A 26,977-nucleotide genomic window follows, 5' to 3' on the forward strand; every position below is an offset into this window, starting at 1 on the left:
AACCTGCTGGAAAACCTTTAGTTACATTACAGACAATCTGCATTTAAGAACGTAGAAGAAATCCTTGTTAAGATTAACAGCCCTTATGTAATGACATGTTTATGACTGGAGTAAAAAATAAATAATTGCATAATTAGTGAAGGGCTGTTTTGTGAATAATGTGATTTCTCAAAGGGAATGTGCACTTTAGTGTGGTCATTTATATACTGCAGCTGTATTGGCAAGATTTGCATAATTCTGTCTGGATTTATGATGAACTGGAGTTCAAGAAAGCCATGTGTGAGCTTTATATCACAGCTCTCTGCTGTCAGTATACCTGTATCTTCATGAACACAGAACATATATCAGATTTATGACCTGCTGTTTCTTTACTGTGTAGGCCTTTATTCAAATATCTGTTTTAGTATTAGAAAGAAGACAATTCAGTAATAAAGTACTTTTAAAGAATGATTAAACATGATTATAGCAGGATCCCAGATTACTTTCATTAACGCTTAAACTTAAAAACTTAAGAAATGTTAGAAAAAATGTTTTAAACTCATTTTTATGGAACGTTATTATAACTTAATGTTTGATATACATTCTCATAAAAACATGTTGAGATCAACATTCTTGTTCTTATAATATTATTTATTTCTACTTTATAAACTTTTTAAGAAACTGTTTCGTAACTTTTACAAAAGAAAACTTAGAAATATTACAAATAAATGGTGAAACAACGTTTAATTTCGAATAAAAATTAAAAAGTTAGAATCCTATATCGCTGTGTGAGAAACTGTTCTTTACCTTTAATTACGATTATAATCAATAAAACACTGTTTATAATATAAAGACATGCTTTTATTTTTGGTGAAAATAAAGAGAGTAGAATGTTGTAAAAACGTGTTTGTGACTGTTAAATAACATTATAATCACGACAAGCGTTTCAGAAAATATTAATGTAATTAACCTTCAGTTCGCTGGGATTGCCGCCTTTTCTGTTAGTTTCACACCGGAAGTGTTTCAATGCCGCGCTGTTGTTACCATGGAGATTGTAAACCAAACAAACCAACGCGTTAACATTAGCGATAACACGCCATTTGACGGCGTTTTTAAATGTTTGGATAAATAATTCGAGCTGCTGTACAGGTGTATTGTTTCGCTGAGATGGACTCTCAGTATGTGAGCCGCAGTCTGGCGGTGTGTCTCTCTCAGAGTCTCGCGGAGCTGATCGAGCAGAGGCCGCCGGATCCCATCGAGTTCCTGGCGCTCAGGATCCTCAAATACAAGCAGAACCAGGAGCTCCAGCAGCAGGTAACACACACACACACACACACACACACACACACACACACACACACACACACACACACACACACACACACACACACACACACACACACACATATGTTGGTTTTGCTATACTTGAGAGGACTCTCATAGGCGTAATGGTTTTTATACTGAACAAACTGTATATGCTATTTCCCTACACCTACCCTACACCTAAACTTAGCCCTCACAGGAGACTTTTTGCATTTTTACATTTTAAGATAAACTTCATTTAGTATTTTTAATAATTTATTTCCCTTGTGAGGACCGGCCAAATGTCCTCACAAAGTCAAAAATCTCAGGCTTTACTATCCTTGTGGGGACATCTGGTTCTCACAAGTATAGCTAAACCCGTACACATACACACACACACACTCACTCACTCACTCACTCACTCACTCACTCACACACACACACACACATCAAACACACACACACACACACATTCCCTCCCTCCCTCACTCACACACACACACACACACACACACACACACACACTCACTCACTCACTCACACAATCACACACACACACACACACACACACACACTCACTCACTCACTCACTCACTCACTCACACATCACACACACACACACACACACACACACACACACATCAAACACACACACACACACACACTCCCTCCCTCACTCACTCACTCACTCACACACACACACACACACACACTCCCTCCCTCACTCACTCACACACACACACACACACACACACACACACACATTTACACACACACACACACACTCCCTCACTCACTCACTCACACACACACACACATACACACACACTCCCTCACTCACACACACACACACACACACATACACACACATCACACACACACACACACACAGACACACATCACACACACACACACACACACAACTATGTCAGAAAGTCAGCTTTATTTATAAAGCGCTTTGTACAATTTAGATACATTGTAAATAGAAATGCAAGGGGGTAAAAATAATTTCTTTCCAAAAAAAATGGTACCGTAAGTGAGCATGGTGTGTAAGTGTTTTCTCACATGATCTCTGTGTGTAGGTCATCAGTAAATGAGTGTAGCGTTACAATAACTGTGTTTCCCAAATCAAACAAAAGAGCTGTTAGTTTCGAGTGATGTGTGTAACGTAGAGAACTGTGTTTAGAGTTTTCCAAAAACTTTGTTTTACAATATCAAACTGAGTTTAACTTTGAAGCATGTAATGTGTTTAGAGTTTTGCAGACTTGGTCTAAAGAGTAGGTTTATGAGTGAATGGGCCTCAAGTATCACTTTTACTGTCAAAGCAATTTTAAAAATAAACTAACAAATTTTGACTATATTTATTAGATACATAACTGTATTTTATAGGTATTTAAATTTTAAAGTAAAATAAATTACAATATTTATTGATGTCATATCATAATCTGCATGACCCTGTAGTTGCCTTTCTTTGATGGCGTTCCAGGGCGATCCAAATGAGTGATTATTGTCAGTGAAGTCCACTGCTTAGGGAGTAGGGAGCAGTGAACACTGCATAGGGAGCCTGTCAGTTGGAGGGAGGATGTTGTGGAATCATAATGATAACCCATGATTTCATCTTTGTATTTTGTTAGAAATCTGCTTCTCAGAGACAGTTGCAGGAGGAGCAGCGGCGGCTTCATGATGAAACGGTCCATCAGAAGCTCCTGGAGGACGAGGAGACGCGGATCAGAGACGCACAGGAGCAGCTCCAGGTGAATCCAGACGAATAAATCATCTTTCCATTGATGTATGGTTTGTTATGATCGGACAATATTTGTCTGAGATACAACTATCTGAAAATCTGGAATCTGAGGGAGCAAAAAAATCTAAATATTGAGAAAATATCCTTTAAAGTTGTTCAAATGAAGTTCTTAGCAATGCATATTACTAATCAAAAATTAAGTTTTCATATATTTATGGTAGGAAATTTACAAAATGTCTTCATGGAACATGAGCTTTACTTAAAGGACACTAAGGCCCAGTTTTACAGGCAGGGTTTAGTTTAAGCCAGGACTAGGCCTTAGATAAATTAAGATATTTAAGCTGCTTTTATAAAAATGCCTTAGAAGAAAAGGTTACAGGTGTGCATCTTGAGACAGATCAGTGGCACTGTCATAGTTTAAGATATGTGAGAGCAAGATATGTTTAGTTGAGACCGCTCAAACATGCATTTTAATCTGGGACTAACCGGAGGTAAGGGACCTGGATAATGAATAGATGTGGTGTTGGACCACAAAAGAAGGTTGAAAACCACTGCTTTAAATGTATGTCACTCTGCACACAGACCACGTTCACTTTACTGTGTTTAATTAAAAGATCACGATCATGGTAGCAGTGGCAAGGTCTTGGTTTCAGTTCCCAGTCAACAAACAAACTGTTAGAAGGGAGAGCCTAAATGCACCGTAAAACACTGCCGCAGAATTAAAGAAGCTGTCAAATCCATGCATAATAAATAACACATACAATCATTGGACATATTCCAAGTTTTATTGTTTTCAGAATACTTCATAATATTACTATTTAAGGCTTTACTTTGAATCAAACTGCAGTCTTGATCAACATAAAAAACTTGTTTCAAAATTATAAAAAATTGACCCCAAACCAAAAAACTACTAAATTATATTGTTATCTTGCAATCAATGTAAATCTAAAATTCTGAAACAAGAAACTAGCACAAAAGGACATTAGATTACTCTATTTCCTGCGTTTTCTTGAACTGTTCGATCAGCTTGTAGGGTGTTCAGTTTTGCAGAAACTCACTGAGGTGACAGTCACTGATAGCCTAAAGAAAACAAATGAACAAAATAATTTAGAAAAAGTACAACATTCATGGACCTTGTGAATAGAGTTATATGTGTGTTCATATCCTGTTATACTAAAATAATGAAAAATGACTTAATGCTCTCATTGTGTAAAGTAAAGTTTTAATACCATGTCCCCAAACTGGCAGGGGCAGGGACCTTTAATTTTTTCAAGATAATGAGCTTGTTTATCATAGACCATCTTTTGGAATGTTGCTGTATTAAAGTCAGCCTGTGAATATAAAGAAAAATACACACGTTTGTCATGTCTACTTTGTGACTAATTAAGTCAGAATATTAACCTATTAATGCCATATACAGCTTAAAGGTCATTGACACAAAACACATACCGTAAAGGTGAAGTTCAACCATGCAGATGAGAATTTATCAGAGAGGTAGATTTTCATGTCATCGTCGAAATCACTGGAAGTGCTCTGGACATTTTTGTCACATGCAGCCAATGCATAGGCTGGGTGACAGATTCAGAACAGATCAGAACTTTTGATCAGAAGATTGTGTACGACGCTGTTTTAGTGCGACGTTAAATAAAATAAAAATTCTAAGATTACGTGATTAAAGAGAATAAAGATTTTGAGAATAAAGTCAAAATACTATGAGAATATAGTCGAAATGTTTTTTTTTTACGTGGCACTAAAACACCGTTGTAATTATGGACACAAGGCTTTCAAATAAAAACTAGTGTGAGCCCAACATAAGGCAGGGCCGTCATTTGTTTTTTCCCCTCACCATTAACATCATCGGTAAGGCCTTCAAACATCGATGCAGAGTAACTGCTGGTCATGAATATCACCATCTGCAGCACAAATACGTGTGGAGGAAATGATTAGAGATTATTATAATTACCACCAACTCATTCTATTTACTAACAGTGGAAGTGAAGCGGTCAGTTTAAGGTCATTGCACGCTGAGTCTGAAATTTTCTCCTGTGTTTTTCCGTATTCCTCATCCTTTCCTATCAAAATACATGCTACGGATACGAAAACGCAGAAAATCGAACCTGATCTGAATTATTTTTGACTGATGAAAGTTTCAGTGTTTAAACCTGATTGACACAACATGAGGTCATATTTATTTTTTAATGTGTGAAAATGTCAGACAAATATTTCGGACTCAGTGTGCAATGACCTTTAGTAAAGTGATGTCCACATTAATTGAAAAATATAACAAACACGATTAATGTCTTAACCATTTTAAAGAAAAAAGGATGTTATAGCTTTTAGAGCAAGGGTGCCGCTGCTTCATTTCCACTTTAAGACGTTTTACAGATAGTTTTTGCTTCTTTTGAAAGCTTTGCAGTATCAGTTGTGAAAGCAGTACTGTTATAACTGTTAGGAAAAAAGAGAAGCAAGAAGAATCACAAGGTTTGAATTTTCCCTTCTTTTGAAAGATTTGTTAAGGTGGAAGAGGGTAAGATTGTCACATTTGGACATTTAGCAGCAAATGATCTTTAAATTCATTATATTATTGAACAAAATCCGTCTGTCTCTCTCTCTTAATGTATATAGAATATACATTAAAAAGTTTTGTAAACATTAATTGAAAACATACCTTTGAGAATTTTTCTTTTTCTCTCATGTTTTTGATTGCGTCAGTGAAATCAGTAGAACTAAGCTGTAATAAAACATAGTGTGACACATTAAATATAACTATAAATACATGTTAATAAAATAATTAATAATAGTCACAATAGTATTAATGCACTTTATTTAGTTAGTTTAGTTTTTAAATAAAACAATAAATATTAATAAATAAAGTGTAATAATACTATTATATTTTAAAACAAAAAAAGAGTATTAAATAAAAATACAATTATTTTATAGTACACTTAAAAAAAACAATCCTATTATTTACATTTTCATTTTTTTCTTTTTTCTTTTTATATGAAATTTCAACATTTTAAAATCAGCAATTAAGTATATGTGCAGCTGATTTCAGAGCCGGCGAGTGAAGTGCGTCAGCGAATGAATGAAATATCACAATTTTGCCTTTTGCTCTAGATTTATGCATTCAGTTTGAATGGAAATCAAATACACTATTACAATTAGTCAATCTAAAACGGTGCATTAACAGCGGTCAACCATGTCGGTACTTAAATGAGTGGTCTGAACTTTACCCAGCACATGTCTCTTCAGTCTTCGCTTTTTATACTTACTGAACTCTCAGGAAATTCAAACGTCCCTTCATTTCCCAGACCGGTCATGTAGATGTATATCTTGTCACATCCTCCACTGCATTAAATGAAAATAACAATGGTTCTTAATTTTAGCTACAAAGTCATATTAGCTGAAAGCAGCAGATGCGTTACAGTGATTTAGTTGTATTTAGTAGTATATTTACGACTTGTTTTCAGGGATATTTAGTAGCATCCCTGGTGATAATTGTAGACAAAGCAGTTTCCAAAATTCTCATGTAAAATTATTTATAATATAATAAAATTGCTTTTTGACCAGTAGGTGGTGATGCCATGATCTAATTCATAGAAATTGCTATGCATTTTGAAAAAACATAAGTTAAACCGTACTTTAGATAGATAGATAGATAGATAGATAGATAGATAGATAGATAGATAGATAGATAGATAGATAGATAGATAGATAGATAGATAGATAGATAGATAGGCAGACAGACAGACAGACATATTGATAATATTTGAAGATATCTTAACAAACAAACAAACAAACCTTTTTATGACTTTTTTCCCTTCATTTTTTCCACTGTCATCCCCTTGAAGAGCAGCAAGGAAGTTGCCTGGGGTCACATCCTTTAAGATCATCATTGCCATAATTGATCATTATTGTCATAAGATATAATTTTGCTCAGAAATGGAATAAAAAACATCAAAACAATATTTAAGATGACAGATGTTACCTTTCCAGTGTAGTCCTTTGGAACTCCTCTGTACACATTTCCTAATTCAGGTACCGCACTGAAAATGACCCCATTAGTTGGGTTTCTGCAGACAGGGAAGGAAAGGAACATGTTAAACGCAATCAGCTCCAACAATCTAGTGCTGCTTTACTGTGATGACGAGTTTACAGAATTATTGAATCTAGGAAAGAATTTTATTTCACTTAAAAAAAAAAAATATATATATATATATATATACACCATACTATTTGTCTGTGCAGTACACTTATACTGTTCTGATTATATCCAATGTTTTAGTACTATAGCTTGTGTTATATGACCTTGATATTAAATCACCAAAAGCATGTTTCTAATACATGGCTGAGGGAGTGACGGAAAATCTTTCTCTCTTCTGACTTCTATAATCAATCTCTCTCTTTTAAGAAGGCGTGGGAATGTCGTTGTTTATCGAGTATTTTTTTGGTCTTTTTTCCTTGTGGCAAACTGGAATGCAAGAATCATGTTTACTGTATAGTCTTTCTTTCACCCCTCTATGACAGCCCTCGTTTGCTTTTGAGAAGCCTGGAAATATGACGAGGGTCCATTACGCTGTTGTTCTAGCACTACTAAATAACAGTACGTTTAGCACCGAAGATTAAGATCAAATTGCTCACTGTTTATTCTGAGCGATGTCATCAGACATCATCACCACAATCTGCTCATCAGGAATTCCATGTTGCTTAATTATCTGATATAAGCAGCACACATTGGCCTAAAATACAAATAAAAAAGAGATAATTTACATGTTCTCTAGTTACTGTCATCAAATACAAACTGTGGTACAGCACACCTTGAGGAATTTATGAGCAACATATCTTGAAAATAAAGAATATAACAAAAAAAGGACAAACCTGATGTTGGTAATTTTCCCAGTCCTTTGAGCCAGCAACAAGGAGAACCCATTTTTTTCCAGACATTTTTTTGAGCCGTTTCAAAGCAAAGTCTGTCAGAATTGAAAATAATAATAATAGCAGTAGTAGTAATAACAACAACAACAATAATAACATTTTAAAATTAAATTGATGTTAAAATGCTTTTCATCAGCTGACATATATTTATGATGGTTCATATATTTGTAATGCCAAAAAAGATCAGAAAAATTAGTGACATATCTCAAGTATTAAGCTCTACTTAACAGTTGTTTTCTGAAGCGCTAAAACGTCAGTAACTCATCATAATCTACATAATTAAATACAAACGCTAAAGAGTTTAGTGATTGAGATGATCAATGTAGGCAGTTGGATCATAAGTCATCATACCAGCAATGAGTGTCAGGTGTTCTTCTGTGTCTGTCAAGTCGTTTTCTGGTGTTTTTAGTCAGAAGATCAGTGTCTTTATATAGGCATTTTCTTTCTTTCATTTGAGATTCATGGGTGGAGAGTCCATGCTGGGGGGAGGGTCTATTTATTATTATGCAATATTTTCCATATTTACTTTAATTGACGGCAGTTAAAGTGGAAGAATTTGCTGCTCCCCATTATTTGCACATGTGTCATCTAGCATCAGCCTGAAAGCAATTCTGAATAATTTGTGACCGTTTTTTGTCTGTTGCACAATGGACATATATATTGTGTAATAGTTCTGCACATTCACTTCTGAGTTCACGTTACAGCTTTGCTGTCAGATCTCTTCTTTACATCAGATTAAACCCAATCTCATGAAAGTTGTGGTTCGTTTAGAAAACACTGCCATTTAAAATGTCACATACATTAACTATTAGTGCATGAAAACAGCTTCATTTAGAAATCAGAAAAAGCCGTTTTCCCCTTGTATTTTCTGGAAATATAATAAGCATATAAAGTGTACAGTATTTGTGCAGATGTATGTGTGCATGAATGACAAACCGCTGTGCATTGAACATGCTAAAGACTCAATAGCAGTGTTTTACATTTTTCACATGTATTTTGTTAAGAGCTTATTGTTTGATGGATTGTGTGCAAAAAGAGCATTCTGAGAAGATTTCAAAAACTTTGTGAACCATTTCAAACAGTTTGGAATTAGATTTTAGTTGATTGGGTTTTAAACTGTGTTTAAATTTGAGGTTAGTATCTGTGTTTGGATTTTATTTTTTATTTTTCTTGGTGGGGGGTTATAGAAGAAGTGTTGAATACTTGTTGAAACATCCTTTGTTAGTGCAGTGGTTGTACAGTGTGCATTTGCCGTTCTGTTTTCGCCATTCATCACGTTGTGTGTGTGTGTGGTTGGTAAGGCATGATCAGGTAAATGTGTTGTGTGACATACATTGTGCAGCACGTAGGAAATTCCCACTGAATCAGACACACTAGGATAGGAGAGAGTGCCACCCCCTGTATGTGTTGTAATGCCAACCGTCTTTTTCTTTTTGCATTTTTCTTTTGGTAGGTAGTTTTGATTACAATATTAGTTGTTTTATTTACAATATTTCTTTTCTGGCACCTCTCGTGCTCCTCTTCCCATCTTTTGTTTTGTTATTGTGTTGTTCCCCTGTTCTTTTGTAAATACTGTTCTCTTTTTTTTAAGTGATACTTTTATTAACTTTAACACATTACAACACAACAAACATAACACATACAGAAGTAAAGAGGGAACATAAATAATAACAATATCAAGAATGAAAACACAATTTAAGATATATAAATACATAAATGGAAAAATACAGCTGAATCAACACAAAATATGTAGAAAAAATGTGTAGGAAATAAAACATATAGTGTAATGCCAGTTGTTTAGAAAGGCAGACTTATCACTAATACAAGACATCAAATTATTTTTCAAAATAGTTAACAAGCTAAAAAACATCTGGAATATTCCCTGGAAATTAATTTGTTTGGGATTTTTGTCACCTTTAGAAAACTTTTAGGGAATATTGCAGAAGGTCCAGAGAACATCCCCTTCCTATGTGGGTCGGTTTAGGGGAAGGGTTCATGTCGAATATACAGTTTGTGCAGTATAAAATCCATTACGCCTATGGAGAGTCCCTATAAAACATAAAAACATAAGTATTCTAAGCATACTTGGCTTGTAGTTGTGTTTACTCTTTTGATTGAGTGACCAATTAAATATTTTTTTCACATAGTTGTAGATACTGTCTTGTAAACGTACATTGTATATTTATATATTATATTTAGTCATTTAGCAGACGCTTTTATCCAAAGCGACTTACAAATGAGGATAACAGAAGCAATTAATTGTAGTATTAAAACAACTAAAAACAGATCCAAAACTAAAAGCTAAAACTTTATGAATGCTACATATACACATTTTAAAAAATAAAGAAATTAAATAAAAATGACAAATGCATACAACAAAATTTCAAAACTTAACATTTAAATGAAAAACAAAAAATAAAGCTAAAAACAATTAAAAAATATAAAGAACAAAAGGTTCGAGATAATAATGATTCTAACATAACACTAAACCAAACACCATTATTTCATTATTTTCATTGTTTGAAATATTGATTTATAAAGAAAACAGATATGATCCTAATTCTGAGTTTATGAATATTTGTGGATACAAAGGAATTTACTCTAAATCTACTTCAAGTAAAGCTATTTCAAGCATAAAGTTTAATACCTAAACAGGAAAATACTAGAATACTAAAGTATATATAAACCAAGTATATGTTAAGTTCACATCAAGAAAACATACATTTTTTAACCGTTTGGACTGAATTCTGAATCCTATAGATCTATTGACAACATTGAAACATAAACATTTCATTTTTTTACAGTGAAGAAACGTAAACTTTATGAATCTACAAAATGTATAGATACTAATGAAGTTCATCCACAGGTTTTCATTTTCACATGTATTTCACAATTTATGTGGCTGCTTCAGTGAAATTCCTTCAGATCCATCAAGTGTGACACTGTACAGTATGTTCTCCAGAAAATACAACTCTTAAGAAAACAATGTATAGATATAGATATAGATGGGGGGGGGGGGTAGTTTTGTCATATTTCACAATGCAACTTATGTGGGCTTCTTGAGTGATGTTTCTTCAGAAACTTAAAAACAGCCATCGTGAAGTCTCTTGAGCAGCTTTGAGTACAGATAATCACAGTTTATTTTTGTTCTTGGAACATTTTGTCCCAATTTTCAAGCGGATCCTTTTAACTTTTTTTTGTTTTGTTTTTTTCAAAAATGTATGAATCTATTAATCGATAAATACATTATAGATTACATATACAATGCAATGCTCAAAATATTATCTTTTTTAAATAATATTTTTTATTAACTTTAACACAACAAATATGACACATAGTCATATGGGGGAAATTAATAATTACAATACCAAGTAGGAAAATTCAACTTAAATCGATAAATGAATGAATTAATTAATTAATGAAAAATACATCTGAACCAACAGAAAATATGTAGGAAAGAAATGTGTAGGAAATAAAACAATTTTATGCCGGCCTTTTAGAGCGGGTGGCTTCTTGCTAATACACGATATAAAAATATTCCTTGAACTAGTTAACAAGCTAAAAAAACATCTGGAATATTCCCTGGAAATTAATTTGTTTGGGATTTTTGTCACCTAGAAGGTCCAGAGAACATCCCCTTCCTATGTGGGTCGGTTTAGGGGAAGGGTTCATGTCGAATATACAGTTTGTGCAGTATAAAATCCATTATGCCTATGGAGAGTCCCTATAAAACATAAAAACCAATCAACCAAAACCAGCTCACAACCGCGCTCTGCCCGGTGCCTTTCTTCCCGGAGGTGCATGAGGAGCTGACGAAGTCGTGGACGGCCCCTTTCACGGCCAGAAGCCGCTCGTCTGCCTCCTCCGCTCTCGCAGCCAAAGCTTACAGTGCTGCGGGCCAGGCCGCCTCGGCCTTGCATGCCATGGCTATCCTGCAGGTTCACCAAGCCAAAGCTCTAAAACAAATGCACGAGGGTAGTCCCGACCCGGGGTTGATGCAGGAGCTGCGCACAGCGACTGACTGAAAGTCATGGTGCGGCCCCTCTGGAAGGTGATGTCCACAATGGTGGTCCAAGAGCACCATCTCTGGCTCAACCTGGCAGAGATGAAGGGCGGCGACAAAGTATGCTTTCTCAACGCTCCCATCTCCCAGGCTGGGCTGTTCGGCAACACTGTCGAGGGCTTTGCCCTGCAGTTCTCGGCAGTGCAAAAGCAGACCGAGGCGATCCAGCACATCCTGCCCCGGCGGGATGCTCCAGCTGCCACCGTTGGCCCGAGGGCCAGGCCTCAGTCTGTTCGTCGCCGTGGGCACCCTCCTGCGTCCTCCAGAGCTGCTCCGCCCTGTGCTGAATCAACACCTAGGCCTGCGCGTCGAGCCTCTCGCAGGAGTGCGGCGCCCCCCGCGTCCCAGCCGGCCCCCAAGTCCTCTAGGAAGCCGATGAAGCGGCACTGACGCGGGCAACCCGGAGATGGGGAATTTAGCTCTTTCCCAAGAGACGACGAGGACAGCGTCGCTCCTTCCCCCGGAGGAGTGCCGGACGGAGAATCTTTTTGTTTCTGTTCCGCCGCTAGCTCAAGGGCCAGCGGTACCCACATTTTCAATAAAAGAGCAATTTCCCTTTCCTCTGGGTTCTCAGGTTCGCGGGCTGACAGTGTGCGACGCGCTGCCTCCTCACTCTCCCCGCGCACCTCTAGCCAGTCCCCCCAGGGACTCAGGGAGTTCGGCGGGGATGAGTCAGAAAGCACCACCTTCTGTTCCATCCAGCCTTACTCTCCTTCGCTGCACCACTGCGGGTATGTCGGTTGTTCCTTTCGTGCCACTTGCATGGTATCTGGGGGCGTGGCTTGCGCTGCCCATCCCGTCTCGGTGGCTCATTCGCACAATCCGACTCGGCTATGCGATTCAGTTCACCAGGCGACCTCCCAAGTTCAGTGGCATTCTCGAGACTTCGGTGGCAGTCCAAGACGCACCTGTCTTGCGCGAGGAGATTGCTGTCCTCCTGGCAAAGGATGCAATCAAGCCGGTCCCTCCAGCCGAGATGAGGCAGGGGTTTTACAGCCCTTACTTCATCGTGCCTAAGAAAGGCGGTGGCCTTCGAGCAATCCTAGATCTGCGAGTCTTGAATCGGGCCCTGCACAAGCTCCCATTGAAGATGTTGACGCAGAAGCGCATTATCAAGTGCATCCAGTCCCGGGATTGGTTTGCAGCGATCGACCTGAAGGACGCTTACTTTCATGTCTCAATCGTTCCTCGACACAGACCGTTCCTATGGTTCGCATTCGAGGTGCGGGCATGGCAGTACAGGGTCCTGTACTGCGTAAATTATGTCTAACTGCTTGCCAATTTCACTTGGATGAAATGAAACATTCAGCACATTTCCCACTTGTTCTTAAAATACCAAATACTTAAAAATGAATAAATCAGCCCGTGTAACATGTAATACTTTAATAATTGACTAAAGCAACACAGTTCTTTATTTATAAAAAATAAACAAATCTTTCCTGTGAAATTCAGTAATTTTGTAAAAGTAGTAATACCATTATAATCATTATAATCTTCCCTGCAGAAAAAACAACAACAAAAAAAAACGATAGAGTCCCTCCCAAAACACAATAGAAACTGTAATGGATTTTAGGGTTATGATGGGAATTGTACTGGTTTTAATGTAAACTACTGGTATTTGATGTATTCTATTGGTGGGATGTAATCTAGCAGATGGCAACCAATAGAACAACAGTAATTCCTATTGGAATAATGCCCAAAACAAAAAGGAATTTTGTAATGGCTTTTATGGAAACTGTAAGAATTTCTGTGATGGTTTCTATTGTTTTTTTTGTTTTGTTTTTTCAGCAGGGTAACGATACTCATACTGTGCTGCACATTATTGACAATATTGAGCTGAAGCTTGACTTTTAAAATTTAAAATTGCAAATCAAATCGCAATCGCAATATTTGTCAAAAATGTCGCAATTAGATATTTTCCCCAAATCGCACAGCCCTAGCCGGCAATGACTGCCTTAAGTCTGTAGCTCATGGACATCAGCAGAGACTGGGTTTCTTCTCTGTGATGTTTGCCAGGTCTTTACTGCAGCTGGCTTCAGTTGTTGTTTGTTTGTGGCTCTTTCTGTCTTTAGTTTTGTCTTCAGTGAGTGAAATGCTGCTCAATCAGGTTGAGATCAGGAGATTGACTTGGCCATTGCAGAATATTCCACTTTTTTTAACCTTCAGAAACTCCTGGGTTGCTTTTTCTGTATGTTTTGGGTCATCGTTCATTTGTACTCTGAAGCACCGCTGAATCAGCTTTGCTCTATTTGACTGAATCTGGGCGGAGAGTATATCTCTATATACTTCAGAACTGATCCGGCTGCTTCTGTCTTCTGTCTTATCATCACTAAACAGCATTAACCCAGAGCTCTGCCACTGAAGCCATGCAGCTCATGATCACACTGCTCCGTGTTTCACAGATGATGCTGTGTGCTTCGATCATCAGCTGCTCCAAGCCTTCTCCAGACTTCTTTCTTCCCGTCATTCTGGTACAGGTTGATCTTAGAGTATATAACTGTAACTTGATTGTGTTTTGGTCAGCAGCTAAAACAATAAACAAAAATTGGGCCTGTGTCCAAATATACTGTATATGGACATAAATGTATAAGTATTCTAAGCATACTTGGCTTGTAGTTGTGTTTACTCTTTTGATTGAGTGACCAATGAAATATTTTTTTTCACATAGTTGTAGATACTGTCTTGTAAACGTACATTGTATATTTATATATTATATTATATTTAGTCATTTAGCAGACGCTTTTATCCAAAGCGACTTACAAATGAGGACAACAGAAGCAATCAATTGTAGTATTAAAACAACTAAAAACAGATCCAAAACTAAAAGATAAAACTTTATGAATGCTACATATACACATTTAAAAAAATAAAGAAATTAAATAAAAATGACAAATGCATACAACAAAATTTCAAAACTTAACATTTAAATGAAAAACAAAAAATAAAGACAAATTAAAAACAATTAAAAAATATAAAGAACAAAAGGTTCGAGATTATAATGATTCTAACATAACACTAAACCAAACACCATTATTTCATTATTTTCATTGTTTGAAATATTGATTTATAAAGAAAACAGATATGATCCTAATTCTGAGTTTATGAATATTTGTGGATACAAAGGAATTTACTCTAAATCTACTTCAAGTAAAGCTATTTCAAGCATAAAGTTTAATACCTAAACAGGAAAATACTGGAATACTAAAGTATATATAAACCAAGTATATGTTCAGTTCACATCAAGAAAACATACATTTTTTAACCGTTTGGACTGAATTCTGAATCCTATAGATCTATTGACAACATTGAAACATAAACATTTCATTTTTTTACAGTGAAGAAACGTAAACTTTATGAATCTACAAAATGTATAGATACTAATGAAGTTCATCCACAGGTTTTCATTTTCACATGTATTTCACAATTTATGTGGCTGCTTCAGTGAAATTCCTTCAGATCCATCAAGTGTGACACTGTACAGTATGTTCTCCAGAAAATACAACTCTTAAGAAAACAATGTATAGATATAGATATAGATGGGGGGGGGGGTAGTTTTGTCATATTTCACAATGCAACTTATGTGGGCTTCTTGAGTGATGTTTCTTCAGAAACTTAAAAACAGCCATCGTGAAGTCTCTTGAGCAGCTTTGAGTACAGATAATCACAGTTTTATTATTTTTTTGTTCTTGGAACATTTTGTCCCAATTTTCAAGCGGATCGTTTTAACTTTTTTTAAATCACAATATATAATTTCTAAGTGAAAAAAAGTGTTGTCCTCCTAACAGGTTAAATACCTTTATTAAAGATAATTTACTAAAAGACTTTTATAAAAAATACATAAAAATATAAAGTAAACAAGTGTTTCAAGATTAGAGTGCAAAAGATTGTTCAAATGAACGAAAGAACAATATAAGTAAGGTCCTATTTGTTAACATTAGTTAAAGCAGGTTAACATTAACTAAAAATGTGCAATAGCTAATTGTTGCAGTAGTTAATATTCTTTGTTAATGTTGATTAATAAAAAATACAACTATGTTAGTTAATGTACTCCATTGAATTATATTAAGACAACTTTTGATTTTATAATGTATTATTAAAAGTTGAAATTAAGATAGCATTATTAATAAATGCATTCATTGTTTTTTTCATGTTAACTAATGGACCTTGTGTTACTGAACAATAATGACGAATCAGTCGTTGATATATAGATAGGCCCACTGTTCTCTATTATAGATCAGTGGATGGGCCATGTTTTAGCTTAGAAAAAGCTTTTTTTAGCTTTTCGTGGCAGAGATTTGCTCTTTTAGGAAATCTGCTCTTTTAGTTGAAGTGCCCAGGGGAATCGCTGTAGACAGGGACACCTCTGTTCGCACCGTGACACCAACCAGAACAGCTTCCAGACAGATGATGAATGGCTTTGTAGAGATCAACATGTTCATCCACTCGGCTCCAAAGCAAAAATCTGATGAGTGGATGCACCTGTCACCTATTTATACCCGTATGCATGGGGAGTGTCTCAGGTATGCAAAATCCACTAGCCAATATTCATTGGCGTTTTCTCTTAATATCAGAGGTGATTGGGTCTCCCAAGTAAATCCCCTGTCGTCACGACATAACTCGTAGTGACCGACAGATAGGGAACATAATGTTCTTTGACTTACTGCCACTGAATCTCGAATCCACCATACCTTTCGAACACCGGAAGTCAATGAACCTGTACATGTGCATTAATGCCAGTCAGTGCGGCACACATGCGTGTTATAGACATGCCATACGTCACATTGGACATGCACGGTAAACACATACGTGATGTCACAGTGCTTGGAAACACTGTTTTTATGCCTGTCTCTTTAAATGCAAATGAGCTGCTGCTCTCCTCCCCCTTTTCCAGAATAGAGCTGTGCCATTACAGCTCGTACCTGCTAAAAAACATCTGTTTTGGTTCTGATTATCATGTTTATCGTGCTGAAATCATGCGTTTTAAACCATATTAGTTTAAACTTCTGATATACGGTTTTCTGAGCGCACACATCCGAAGCACACGCACAGAAAGCAGCTGTCACAGCATGCGAGTCCTAAACTAAGTTCTCATTCACACAAAGCAGTCGCATCCAAAGCAGTATCTACAGACCTCACATTCTTACTGTCCTCAACTAAAGTTTGAATGCATGTCTCTAGTTCTAAAATCTTCTCTGTCAGCCTAACTATATCCCTGCATTTATCACATGTGAATCCCTCGTCGCCGACAGAGAGTGATAAACTGTACATGTGGCAAACAGTGCAAACAACAATAGCAGGAGAAGAAGCCATTACTCACCGTGATTGATGAATGATTTGCATACCACTGTTGCTTGATGAACTCGTGAAAAACGGAGCGAGAAAAAAGAAAATAATAGGCGATAGAAACAGGAATGGAACAAGCTAACCGGCTAACGAATGATAACGCGCTGCACTCGTGGTTTTAAAAAGCGAACGATCAGATTAGTTAGATTAGTTTGATAGATAATACCATAAATATAAGTTATATATTATCACTTTAAACAACAGAGAGTGAAAGTAAGGTAAAGATTCAATAAAAAAACCTCTCAGCAGCACAACAGACAGAGACAGACTGAAGCAATCGATGAAGGAACAGCCAAAAAGTTGTCGGAATGTAGTGTATGTAATGTAGTGAAACAAATGTTTGTGTTCATATATTTATGTGTCCATTTGCAGCGATTTCTCTTGGACACTTGAGCAAATTGAACACATTCAGTGGTATGTTTAAAGCTTAGCTTTATTTGCATCATCGCACACACATTTAAAAAAATAAAAATAAATATGTGGACCGTGGACCATATGAAGCATGCATAAAACAGCTCCAATCCTATTGGTCCACGTGGACCGTGATGCCATAGGCGGGTCCCCGAAAGTATAAAAGGGCACCTGCTGAATACGTCACCAACTCAGTTGTCTGAGGAGATGTAAACAGGCAGGCTGAAAGCATGGCGCGGGGACGCATGGTTACATGAGTAACCTGAGATGTTCCCCTTCTAGGGAACTCAACGCTGCGTCCTGGTGGACACTTTGGGGAATGATATCCAATCACGCTCTCCTATGAGGCTGCCACAAGAGTGGGCTATCTACTTACAACCCTAGCAGGGGAGAGAGCACACTCTAGGCAAGGGCTCAGGGAGACCGCTACTTAATATCCTAATGATTTTTGGCATAAAAGAAAAATGGATAATTTTGACCCATACAATGTATTGTTGGCTACTTATGACTGCTTTTGTGCTCCAGGGGCACATATGTTCTTCATAATGACTCTGAATGTTGTGTTTGACAGCGTGAGCCAGAATCAGCAGACGAGAGTAAACCCAGTCCTCCAGATCAGGGTGAAGACCAGGTCTGTGTTTCTGCTCATCTTTACACTGCCGTCTCTCATCCCTGTCTAGCAATTACACACACTTCACGTGTGAATACACATACATACACATGACTAACTCTACGTTTCCAAGCAGGTGAACTTCATATTTACATTTAGTCTTTTAGCAGATGCTTTTATCCAAACCGACTTACAAATGAGGACAATAGAAGCAATCAGAATCAACAAAAGAGCAATGATATGCAAGCGCTATGACAAGTCTCAGTTAGTTTAACGCAGTACATATAGCAAAGATGTTTTGTTTTTAATTATATAATTAATAAAAAGAAAACAGAATAGAGCAAGCTAGTGTTTTAGGCCTTGTTTGCTTTTGTTAATTGTATAATAAATAAAAAGAAAACAAATAGATTAGTATTAGATTTTTTTGTAAGAAAACAAGCAGTTAGTAAATGAATGAAGTGCCAGTCTAAAATGATTGTGTCGTTCATGCACTTATGACCAGTCAAATACAACACAATTCCCCTGAACATTACTGACTCAAATATTATATCACTACAATCAATAGAAGTGGTATTTTACTATTATTGTATTTATTCATATTCTGAATTAGCTTTTATATTTTTATTTTCTAGTTTTCTGAATTTAATTTTAAGTTTTAGTATTTTTTGATGTGCTTTTGTCATTTTTTTAGTAGTGTAGCTTTATTTTTATTTTTTTTCAGGTTTAGATTTAGTTATTTTTTAACTTCAACTTAATCATATTTATGCTATGTTTATGTTGCCAAGGCTACATTTGTAATTTTCATTTACCTTTTTTAAGTGTTTCATCTAATACTGTATTTATATTTTCTTTTATTTCAGCTTTATTTTAATTACTGAATTACTGAACACTTTGTAATAGTTTTAGTTTTAGTTTACAATAACACTGATCAACAAACATATATATATATATATATAGTAATTATGACGTTTTGTCTCACAATTCTGAGAAAAAAGTCAGAATTACAAGATATAAACTAGAAAAATAGTAAAGAAAAATAGAGAAAAATAGTAAACAGAATTGCAAGATGAAAACTTGAAATTGTGAGAAAAAAAGTGCAAATTCTGAGTTTATATTTCGCAATTCAGACATTTTTCGTCAGAATTGTGAGTTTATATCTTTTTTATTCCGTGGCAGAAACATGCTTCCATAGGATTGGGGGCTGAAAACATTTGCTTCATATCTTTATAAGCTGAAGACGACTGTCATATTGGTAGTTTAAACTCCACTGAATGCATCTTCAGGTTGTCTCTCTCAGCAGATAGATGCTGCGGATCAGATGGAGTCAGAGACGGCGAAAGAGCTCACAGATCCACCAGCAGAAGATCAGGTGATCAATCACGACTATCCTCTCAATCACAGAGGTTTACAAAATAAAAACCACTGCTCAGCTGCTCTTTGTGTTTTTTTCCCCATGAGGAGGCGAATCAGGAGGAATCCGGCGAAGCTGCTGCAGATGAGGAACAAACCTCTGAGATCCTGAACGCAGAGCGATCTCAGTCTCAGGAGGATCACAGCGACACACAGGTGAGATAAACTGGACAATAAACGACCCCTTTCCATTACAATCCAGTCATCAAACGAAACTGTGTTCACCTTCAGAAGGAAGCAGACGACGTCCCGTCTGAAGAGAACGAGCCTGAACCAGAGAAGAAGACAGAAGAAGATCCTGATGAGAGACAGATGGAAACTGAGGACAAAGTGAGAATACTAGTTTAGACTAGCTCAGCAAAAAAGAGCATTTAGAATATCATACAACTCTATCATACTATTTCAGTAGTGTTTAATATCCTGCAAATGTTCTGCATGCAGTAAATACATAAAAACAACAGCTAAAAAATATGAATGGTTCTAAAAATAGTGATGGGAGAATCTGAGCTTGTAAAAACTTGTTTTAAAACATTTAAAACGCTGCGCACTAGAGACTCCTGCTGGTCAAAATTGTGTCAATGCAAGAAGCGTCAGAGCAAAAAGTTCAATCTAGCACAGTTGTTTTCAGCTGCTTGCACACATTTTCAAAACTTTACACTCAAATCCAAGAATTGCACACAAAATGCAAACACAGGCTATGCCATAATATTAGTTTTTTTTCACACTAAATCTCCACTCGTCACACAGTTTCTGAAAGCTGTCACTCAAACAGCAGAAGCACACACCAAATCTACAAAACCAGACACTGATTCTCAGACTTTGACTCCGTTTTCAGTTTCATTAAACACTTTTTGGAAAACACAACACACAGTTCTCTATGTAACACACACAAATCTAACAGGAATTAATATTCTGGCAAAGGTGTTTGCAAATGTTTGCTTTTGAGATGTTTGTGATATTCTGAATGCTTCATTTTGCTAGAGATGTGAAGTGTTTTGCATTTTGTGTGCAATTCTTGGATTTGTGTGTAAAGTTTTGAAAAAAAGAGGCAAAGTTTTGAAAATGTGTGAAAGCAGCTGAAAAAACTGTAAGTGCAGTCTACAAATCGTCAAATACTATTAAATATGAAGTGTCTGTATAACATGCGTTCTTTAATTAATTTGTATCAGGCCAATAAGTGGCTATAAACTACTACTCTGTGCTCTGAAACTGCTGGGTTGAAACAACATATTTGCAGTTTTTCTTTAAGCATAATACAGTTTATTTCTTTCTTTTGGTGAAATATGATAGAGACATGTTTTGGTGAGATTCAAGTTTATTTATATAGCACATTTCATGGTAATTCAAAGTGTTTTACTTAAAATGGATTTTAAAAATAAATATATCAAATATTTATATAAAAATATAAAATATTAATAAACCATAAACTATTGTACAAAATACTTATTAAAAAATATTAAAAAATACAATAAATAAAAATACAAGTTAAAATGTATTAAAACAAATAAGAAGAAAAGAGAAGAAAATAAAATGTTCCAGTGCAATCATTCACTCGCTCAGTGATTCCTGTAGCTGTTTTATCAGAGTTTAATGATCCTATACTGACACAGACTGAAGATGTGTGTGTGTGTGTGTGTGTGTGTGTGTGTGTGTGTGTGTGTGTGTGTGTTCACGTGCAGGAAGAAGAGGATGGAGCCTAAACCACAACATCATGTGTGCTTCACGTTCAGCTCTGCTACTGCTCAATTAAATCTCATGCATACTGATATTAAATTATAGTTATGGTAACTGAACGTTTGTGTTGTGTTATATATTCCATAATTAGTGTGTTCATTGAATCAGTCACTGATAGTGATGTGATGAAACATCTAATCAAAACTTCTTGAGTTTTTGATCAAGTTAATGCAAACTAAATGTGAGATTTTTAGGAAAAATTGGTCGTGAATATTTAGTTTAGTTTCTATTTTAAGTATAGTTTTCTCCATGCAAATAGCCTAAGAAGCTGGAATGACCTTTTAAAACCCATCCAGAATGTCGTTCTGCTTCATTAGCAGCATGATCAGCTGTAATCGGCGTGAGAAATCAGTGCAGAAAGAGCGAATGTTTGTGGGAACAGAGGTCAGTCTCCTCCCAGCTTGCACAATAAGGACTGGATCCAGATCAGCATTCCCCGCCGCTGAGCTCCAGAAAGAGCTGGTGAGCTGCTGAACACTGATCATAAACCACAGGAGCTCCTTCATCTGTGCTGTGAGTGATGGAGCCGGTGACCCGCGCCGTCGGCTCTCTCGCTCTGACCGCCATCGAGGCGTTACGCTCTTTCACAGAGCTGTTTCTCACACAGCCTCTGAGCCACACGCTCGCTCATCTGGGGGAGACCGACCTCAGAACGCTGGACGCAGGTCAGTGACGCCAAAAACACCATTGTGTCTGAATCAGCTGCTGTTTTGGAGATTTTTAGTGATTTATGGGTGAAGTCAGTTCTGCTATGGTCACCCCATACAGCAAAAATATATACTTTCAAATACATTTCAAAATATGCAAAAAATATATTTGCTAAAACATGTTTCAAAATATATTTACGTAAATATATATTTTCTACCAATATATTTTCGGCCATTTTTTACAGAGGGCCAAATTTCTAAAAATTAAATCATTAAATAAATGTTGAAATATATTTATAAATTGTTAAATGCATTATTAACTAATTATATACATAGATAAATGCATAAATAAATAAATATTCATTTATTTATTTACGTATTTCAGTTTTAGGGTTAAGATTGTCGGTACGTCCCAACAACTGTAACCCTGCAAATGAAATGTGGAGGAAATAAATAAATACGTAAATGAATGATTGAATAAATAATTAAATAAATAAAATATTTTATTTATGCATTTAATTATGTATTTAATGATTTATTTAAACATTTATTTAATTTTGAGTGATGTGGCCCTCCATACATTTTTTTTATATTTTTGAAAATATATTTTAAATGTAAAAATACATTTTTAAAAGCATTTGAAATATATTTTGCCCTCTCTATATATTTCAGTCCAAGAAAATGCATTCACGTGTCACATCTGAAGAAAAACTTCATTTGTTGTCTATAACATGTGCAAACAGATAAAACATTTGAATAAATTTCAGCAAGGAATACAGTTTTACATGCTCCAAAAAATACAATATTGCAATTTATAAAAATATTAAACATTATTAAATCGTTATAAATCTACTTTTTGATCTCTAGTAGGCCATCCACATTTGTATTTAGCCTAAATGTAGACTACAGTAAGACTAGAAATATATTTTCTTGTCCCTGAAATGCGCTTAGAATATATATTTTGGTATATGAAGGTTGAAACTAAATATATTTTCTATTTCAGAAATATATTTCATTGAGCTTCACTGTTTGTTTGCAACATTTAGCATATATTTAAAATATATTTTGGCCATATGGGACTGTATTTGTGTATGTGAGAAAAAAGAAAATAAAGAAATACAGAAGAAATAAAAAAGGGAGCAATATACAGTAGTGAATATTCAGAGCTGAAGAAAATGTGACAAACTGAATATCTGTGTAATTGTTTTATTAATTTTTTCACTAGTTTTACAGTATAAACCTCACTATATTTAGATTCTCTAAAAGCAAGTCATAATTTTATGTTCAGTTTTGCATTTCAGGTTAATGTATCTTATTTGGATGTTTTACTGGCAAACAAGACAAAGGTTTTGTTTAAAAATAGGATTATTTCACAAAGCCTCACATATTTCTCTCTCCACGGCTGCTGTCGTAACCATCTCATGACTCGTGATTACAAAACACGTTGATTTCTCCCCAATGTCCGGCTGAAACGCAGCCTCTTGCTACAGTCTTGAATGTGAAATGTGGATTTCGTCCCATGATCTGCAGATGATCGGGTGTTTAAGGCCAGAGAACTGTGGGAGAGTTCAGGAGCCGTTATCATAGCTGTGAGGAGACCGGGATGATTCCTGTGCAGAGAGGTACAGATACACACACACACACACTCACTCACACACGCACACACACTCACATCCTCACAGTGCTGTGTGTGTGTGTTGTGTCAGGAGGCGTCTGATCTCTCCTCTCTGAAGCCTCAGTTGGAGGAGCGTGGAGTCTCTCTGTTCGCTGTGGTCAAGGAGAACATGGCCTCAGAGATACAGGACTTCAGAGCCTACTTTAACGGAGAGATCTTCCTCGATCAGCAGGTCTGTCACATATAAACACACATCAGCACACGCATGCTTTCTCTATACTTTTTCTATTCTATCTATCTGTTTTCTTTTCATCTATTATATCATCAAAATAAAAAAACCTTGCTATGTGTACCGTGTTAATCTAACTGAGACTCGTTACAGCCCATATCATTGCTCTTTTGTTGATTCTGATTGCTTCCATTGTCCTCGTTTGTATGAAAGCACCTTTGGATAAAAGCGTCTGCTAAATGGCTAAATGCTCTGTAATGTATTGAATCTGTTGTGTGGCGATCAGAGAGGGTTCTACGGGCCGCAGGAGCGCTGGATGGGCGTCTCGGGGATCCTGCGGGCCGGCGTCTGGATGAACGGATGGAGGGCGTATCAGAACGGATACTGGGGAAACGTTCGAGGAGAAGGCTTCGTCCTGGGGGCAGTTTACGTCATCGGACCGGGTCAACAGGTGTGTGAACACGGGAACCATCACGCACGGCTCTAAAGTCATGCGTTTGACCCCCAGTCAACACTGTAAGATGATCTGGATGGAAGTAACTATCACAGATACGGAGTCCCTCCACAAAAATATCACAAACACATCTCAAAAGCAATCATCTGCAAACACCTTTGCCGTAATATTAATTCCTGTTAGATTTGTGTGTGTTGCATAGAGAACTGTGTGTTGTGTTTTGCAAAAAGTGTTTTATGAAATTGAAAAGTCTGAGAATTAGTGTCTGGTTTTGTAGATTTGGTGTGTGCTTCTGCTGTTTGAGTGACAGCTTTCAGAAACACAAGGAGAGATTTAGTGTGGAAGCAGCTGAAAAACACTGTAATATTGTTAATGACAATACGTTTTAAAAGTGCGGTTTAGGCTACTCAATCTTTGTCAAATTTCAGTGTTTTGAATTGAAAATGTGGGCTGAATGTGACGAGACAAGAAACATTTAGCAACATTTTCAACACATTAGGCATAGGATCAAGAGTAAATGTGTGCGAGTTTTAAAATCAAAATATTTGCAAACAGTACAAATGAATACTTTTACTTTATTCTCATTCTTTATTTTCACAAATCCATTTAAATCCTAAATACCATTTCAACCCCCTGCCAAAATAAATCGCTCCCTCCCGCCAGTGTTCAAGACACGTAAATATGATTCATGAATTCAAATCTTGATTAAAAACACCTTCCTGTATGTTTTGTTTTTTTTGCACAGGGGATCCTGCTGGAACACAGAGAGATGGAGTTTGGAGACAAAGTCGAGAAGTCCGACGTTATTCAGGCTCTTGAACAGATAAATACTCAGCTGAAATTAAAATAGACATGAGCTCAATATTCACTCGCTTAATGAAAACTGCTTCAGCTTGAATGTATGTTATTCTAAACTACATATGAATCTTGACAATAGTGGAATAGAGATCGCAAAGCCTTCCATATGTAAACAATAATGATATACAGTATATATATGCATGTGTGTGTGTGTGTGTGTGTGTGTGTGTGTAGTTGATGACAGACTGACTCTAAACTCAGATGAAGGATCAGTCTCGATGTTTCTCGCTCTACATACACACACAGAAACCTGTACAATACACCAATAAAACACACTATAGTGTTACTTCTGAATGCATTACTGTGTATTGAGTTTGTTTCCTAATTTTAGGGTTTCCCCAAACTGAGAAAAAGCTAATAATTAATCAAATAAAATAAATAAATGCTAAATTTAAATAAATATTTATAAAATAAATCAAATGAAACACTTCCCAAATAAAGATGAAGTATTTTATTTGTTTACCTGCGTGTCATGTGACCATCAGAGATCACCAAATACATGAATGTGTTATTAAAATGACTAAAATATTCATTTCAAATCTCAGGGGGACTTCAAGAAAATATTGTGCCTCAAAGTGTTTCGGCTTAAAAAAAAAAAATCTGGGAATCTTTTGCTTCTACGCTCTCAGATTTGTCCAGGCATACAAAACAATGTGATTTCTTATCAAACACATGCTGATGTTTTATTGCAGAGAACAGACTGTGAGAATATCTCTGGCATATTTCTCAATCTCAGAGGAGGTTTGACAGGTCAGAGTGTCGCTCTGTTCTCTCTCCTGATTGGTTCATCTTTGTTTTATGCTAATTGTTCTGTTAGATATGTGTGTGTTTGAGGCTGTAACTTCAGTGTGAGATACAGGACAAAACATCATCACAAACCATCATATGCAGCAGACAGTAAGTATTCATTCTGCTTTTTTTGCATAATTCTCATTCTAATCATTGGTTTATTGAAATATTAACTTCAAGTGATTATTTTAGCTCGAAGGTGTTCAGATGAAAAAAAACAGTTTGTGAATCTGTTGTGCACCGTTTGTGCTAATGCTTTTATTCCTTGATTACTCCAGACAACACAGGAGTTAATCAAATTTAATTCATTTAATTTATCAAAATGCTTTGTTTTATTGTAGAGAGCAGACTGTGAGCATCTCAGATTAATATGAGGCTGATAACTGATATTTTAAAACAGCCAATATGTGACCCTGGAGCACAACACCAGTCATAAGGTTCAATTTTTTAAAATTGAGATTTATCCATCTCAATTTATCCGTTTGTTATGATAAGACAATATTTGTCTGAGATACAACTATTTGAAAATCTGGAATCTGAGGGAGCAAAAAAATCTAAATATTGAGAAAATCTCCTTTAAAGTTGTTCAAATGAAGTTCTTAGCAATGCATATTACTAATCAAAAATGAAGTTTTGATATATTTACAGTAGGAAATTTACTAAATATCTTCATGGAACATGATCTTAATATCCTAATGATTTTTGTCATAAAAGAGAAATGTATAATTTTGATCCATACAGTGTATTGTTGGCTATTGCTACAAATATACCTGTGTTACTGATGACTGCTTTTGTGCTGCAGGGACACATATTTTAACACAGTGACTGGCCTAAACTGTGTTTGTATTGTACTA

The 26,977-nt window shown here is 36.1% G+C and overlaps 2 protein-coding genes and 1 pseudogene across 4 annotated transcripts; 2 read left to right on the forward strand and 1 right to left on the reverse strand.

Annotated features, from left to right (window-relative positions):
- Window positions 1-1,007: 1,007 nt before the first annotated feature.
- On the forward strand, window positions 1,008-21,588 carry LOC306857901 (uncharacterized protein). 2 transcript variants are annotated; one of them, XM_079398169.1, is made up of 7 exons: window positions 1,008-1,293; window positions 2,916-3,035; window positions 18,349-18,408; window positions 19,688-19,756; window positions 19,846-19,953; window positions 20,029-20,127; window positions 21,477-21,588. In XM_079398169.1, exons 1-7 carry the CDS (start codon window positions 1,147-1,149, stop codon window positions 21,495-21,497), a joined length of 624 nt encoding a protein of 207 aa, XP_079254295.1. In that variant the 5' UTR covers window positions 1,008-1,146; the 3' UTR covers window positions 21,498-21,588. The 2 variants fall into 2 exon arrangements, with proteins under 2 accessions (XP_079254295.1, XP_079254296.1); XM_079398170.1 differs by having other exon boundaries at window positions 20,032-20,127.
- On the reverse strand, window positions 3,794-8,403 carry LOC306857899 (legumain-like). The gene is made up of 11 exons (XM_079398168.1): window positions 8,312-8,403; window positions 7,904-7,995; window positions 7,667-7,764; window positions 7,014-7,098; window positions 6,827-6,906; window positions 6,298-6,373; window positions 5,694-5,756; window positions 4,872-4,938; window positions 4,475-4,593; window positions 4,255-4,356; window positions 3,794-4,105 (listed from the first exon to the last, which is right to left on the reverse strand). Exons 2-11 carry the CDS (start codon window positions 7,967-7,969, stop codon window positions 4,064-4,066), a joined length of 798 nt encoding a protein of 265 aa, XP_079254294.1. The 5' UTR covers window positions 7,970-7,995; window positions 8,312-8,403; the 3' UTR covers window positions 3,794-4,063.
- LOC306857900 (peroxiredoxin-like 2A) lies at window positions 21,514-25,767 on the forward strand (annotated as a pseudogene). Its single transcript, XR_013785949.1, has 6 exons — window positions 21,514-21,581; window positions 21,849-22,196; window positions 23,709-23,800; window positions 23,885-24,025; window positions 24,309-24,473; window positions 25,222-25,767. The product of XR_013785949.1 is annotated as a peroxiredoxin-like 2A (transcript).
- The last annotated feature ends 1,210 nt before the right edge of the window (window positions 25,768-26,977 follow it).

The sequence above is a fragment of the Barbus barbus genome (assembly GCF_936440315.1).
Source record: "Barbus barbus genome assembly, chromosome: 38".
Taxonomy (NCBI): Eukaryota; Metazoa; Chordata; class Actinopteri; order Cypriniformes; family Cyprinidae; genus Barbus; species Barbus barbus.

What these genes read in the sequence shown, in the direction of transcription:
- LOC306857899 (XM_079398168.1), bottom strand. Translation starts at nt 7,969, where the DNA reads ATGTCTGGAAAAAAATGGGTTCTCCTTGTTGCTGGCTCAAAGGACTGG. An exon ending in GGGAAAATTACCAACATCAG is followed by an intron (nt 7,765 to 7,903) that starts GTTTGTCCTTTT and finishes TTTGTATTTTAG; the next exon opens with GCCAATGTGTGCTGCTTATA. An exon ending in GACATCGCTCAGAATAAACA is followed by an intron (nt 7,099 to 7,666) that starts GTGAGCAATTTG and finishes CCCTGTCTGCAG; the next exon opens with AAACCCAACTAATGGGGTCA.
- LOC306857901 (XM_079398169.1), top strand. Translation starts at nt 1,147, where the DNA reads ATGGACTCTCAGTATGTGAGCCGCAGTCTGGCGGTGTGTCTCTCTCAG. An exon ending in ACGCACAGGAGCAGCTCCAG is followed by an intron (nt 3,036 to 18,348) that starts GTGAATCCAGAC and finishes TGTGTTTGACAG; the next exon opens with CGTGAGCCAGAATCAGCAGA. An exon ending in CAGATCAGGGTGAAGACCAG is followed by an intron (nt 18,409 to 19,687) that starts GTCTGTGTTTCT and finishes CTCTCTCAGCAG; the next exon opens with ATAGATGCTGCGGATCAGAT.